Raw genomic sequence first — 2,517 nt, forward strand, 5'->3', positions numbered from 1 at the left:
AAACTGTGACTACTATAACTGTTTATCGTACTAGGCATTGGGGACCACGTATTAGCAAATACATCAAATGTTTCTACTGTATCCAACGTGTGTCTATTGCTACTTAATCCACCAGAAACTACAATTTTTCTTTGAAAAACCGTACAAGCTGCATCAGATCTTGCTACATTCATTTCTGAAACTTCTTTCCAACTTTTGTCTGACCAATTTTCTTGTGTTGTATCAAATTGTAGGCAAGAGTTAGTTGGAGAAAAGGCATTTTTTTTTTTGTCTGTGAAATCCTCCAATAAGATATACGTTATCCATAAATGCACAAGCACAAAAGTACTGTCTATCGTCAAACATTTTAGCTGTAGGGTTCCATTTCTTAGTAGAAAGTGAATATTCCTCTACTATATTTACCAAGTTGCCAGTATTATCAAAGCCACCAAAAACATAAACCTTCCCTTTTAAACAAACAGCTTTTGAATCTTTTCTACCATAACTCATTGAAGAAAGATTGTTAATATTCTTTAGATTACTACATTCAATTTGTTTTGTGTTTCTGACAATTTTTTGAAATTTATAATCAAAACCCCCACATACCATTATGTTAAATACTTTATGAGTACAACTTCTTATTTGTGAGTGTTTAGCTGGACTGTTTTTCAACAAAAGTTCCTTTTTGTCTAAAACTTGCTTTAACACGTCAATACATTCATGGACATCAGAAAATGATGATTTACAATTTAAAATATACTTCAATGTATTCTCTGACAACAAAGGAAGTCGGACTTTTAGTAGCAATTGTTTTGCATATTTGATACGTTCTTCACTGTTGTGTTTCAACCAAGTATTTGCTGCATTAAATATTTCAACTTCAGAATGAATATTCAATTCAGAACTATTAAGTATTTCTGCTACAACACTAAAGTCTAAGTGTAAAAAGTTTTCAGTTTCAACTAAGATTTGAAAACAGCGTTCTATATAAACCAAAGATAATTCGGCAACACTAGCTAGACTGTAAGTGTTTCCTAAAGTGTAAAAAGTAATAACATTTTTAATCGCTAATTTTTCTCTGAAGTCTTCGCATATCTCTGAATTTTTTTCTTCACAAAGCATAAGCTTGTTTAGTTTTAAAGCTAAAACTAACTTGCTTTCTGTAATCTTCGTATCATCTTGAAAAAAAAATCATTTTAAAAGTAAGTAAACGTATATAACAAACAAAATGTAATATTTGGTTAAACTATATATATTTTTTTTTAAGTTTCGAATTTATTCTTCATAATTTAATTTAAATACTAGTAAAAAGTTTGAAAATTAACTTTTTGATCATTAAAGAATCGATTTTTTTTTTGTTTAGTTACTCATGTTTATTAGATAACATGTTTATTTTAACAACGAAAAATACGCTAAAAAAATTTAGTCCAATGACTAGGTGCACGAAAAAACCTTTCGGTTATCTAGATGTCTTTAGTAGTCTTAGTAAAATAAATTAGTAAACCAGTTAAAGCTTTAAGAACTGATTAAAAACAAAATTTTTCACCTAAATAAAATCAAACTTTACAAAAACATTTTGTTTGTTTTAGTAAGTCAAAAACAGTAATCTTAGTTACTTATTTCCTTATGAGTAGCAATTTTAGACTACCAACTTAAAGAAAAGATAACTGTAAAGATAATTTAATTCAAATTTATAATTATCAAACATTTAATGTTTCTTCTAACCTTTTTCACCGAAAGATTTTGAAGTCTTTTCTTCAAATTGCTTTTTAGCATTTTCTCTTGACACATTTACTAGTTCAAACATGACTTGAAGTTATTCACTTATTTTTACTCTAAGTTTCTAATTATTTTTCAATTAGTTTTTTATTTTTAGTAGTACAAAAAGTTCAACTGAAACACTTTTGTTTGTCAAATGTGTGTGGTTAAAATACAATATTATTTATTGATAAATTCAAAAAGTTAATTTAAATTTAGTATTAACCAAGAAACATTAAACGATAGTACTACGATAAAACAATTAATTTTTTTAAACGTGTTATAAAAAGAACTAAACAAGTTAATTTTGTAAAGTTTGTGTGATTTTTTTTTTAATTTAACAAATACATACATTTGTTAGTGAACTTAAGTACAATAATGAAGAAAAATATAAGCATTAAGCTTATAACAAAAAAAAATTCTGTATATAAAAAAATGTAAACAAAAAAATTGTTTTACATGTTGTAATTTTTTCGTTGCATTTTCCCATTAACTTTTAAAAAAATCTATTTTTAGAGCTATAAAACAACTTAAAATAAATATTTTTCTATGAAAAAAGAACTATGATCGGTTGATTTTCTTTTCAAAAAAACTGAAAAAAAAACATATACCTAGAAATTTTATATTTTTTCTGAAAACATACTTCGGTTACAATAAAGTAGTTTTTCATACACTTTTAATTATTATCTTTTTTAAAGTATATATATTTCCTAGACCACAAATGATTTTAGTTATGTTTTACCTAGACTTTATTTTGAAAGGCCCCCTTTTAATTTGCTA

The 2,517-nt window shown here is 25.8% G+C and overlaps 1 protein-coding gene across 1 annotated transcript; it reads right to left on the bottom strand.

The window, feature by feature from the left end:
• Positions 1-240: 240 nt before the first annotated feature.
• On the bottom strand, positions 241-1,786 carry LOC145842050 (kelch-like protein 25). The gene is made up of 2 exons (XM_082949413.1): positions 1,705-1,786; positions 241-914 (listed from the first exon to the last, which is right to left on the bottom strand). Exons 1-2 carry the CDS (start codon positions 1,784-1,786, stop codon positions 241-243), a joined length of 756 nt encoding a protein of 251 aa, XP_082805539.1.
• Between the last annotated feature and the right edge of the window lie 731 nt (positions 1,787-2,517).

This window comes from Thalia democratica, chromosome 1 (assembly GCF_965202585.1).
Source record: "Thalia democratica chromosome 1, ktThaDemo2.hap1.1, whole genome shotgun sequence".
Classification (NCBI taxonomy): domain Eukaryota; kingdom Metazoa; phylum Chordata; class Thaliacea; order Salpida; family Salpidae; genus Thalia; species Thalia democratica.

Coding starts and splice junctions, on each gene's coding strand:
- LOC145842050 (XM_082949413.1), bottom strand. CDS start 1,786: ATGTTTGAACTAGTAAATGTGTCAAGAGAAAATGCTAAAAAGCAATTT. Junction 915..1,704: donor AAAATCTTTCGGTGAAAAAG/GTTAGAAGAAAC, acceptor TTTTACACTTAG/ACTTTAGTGTTGTAGCAGAA.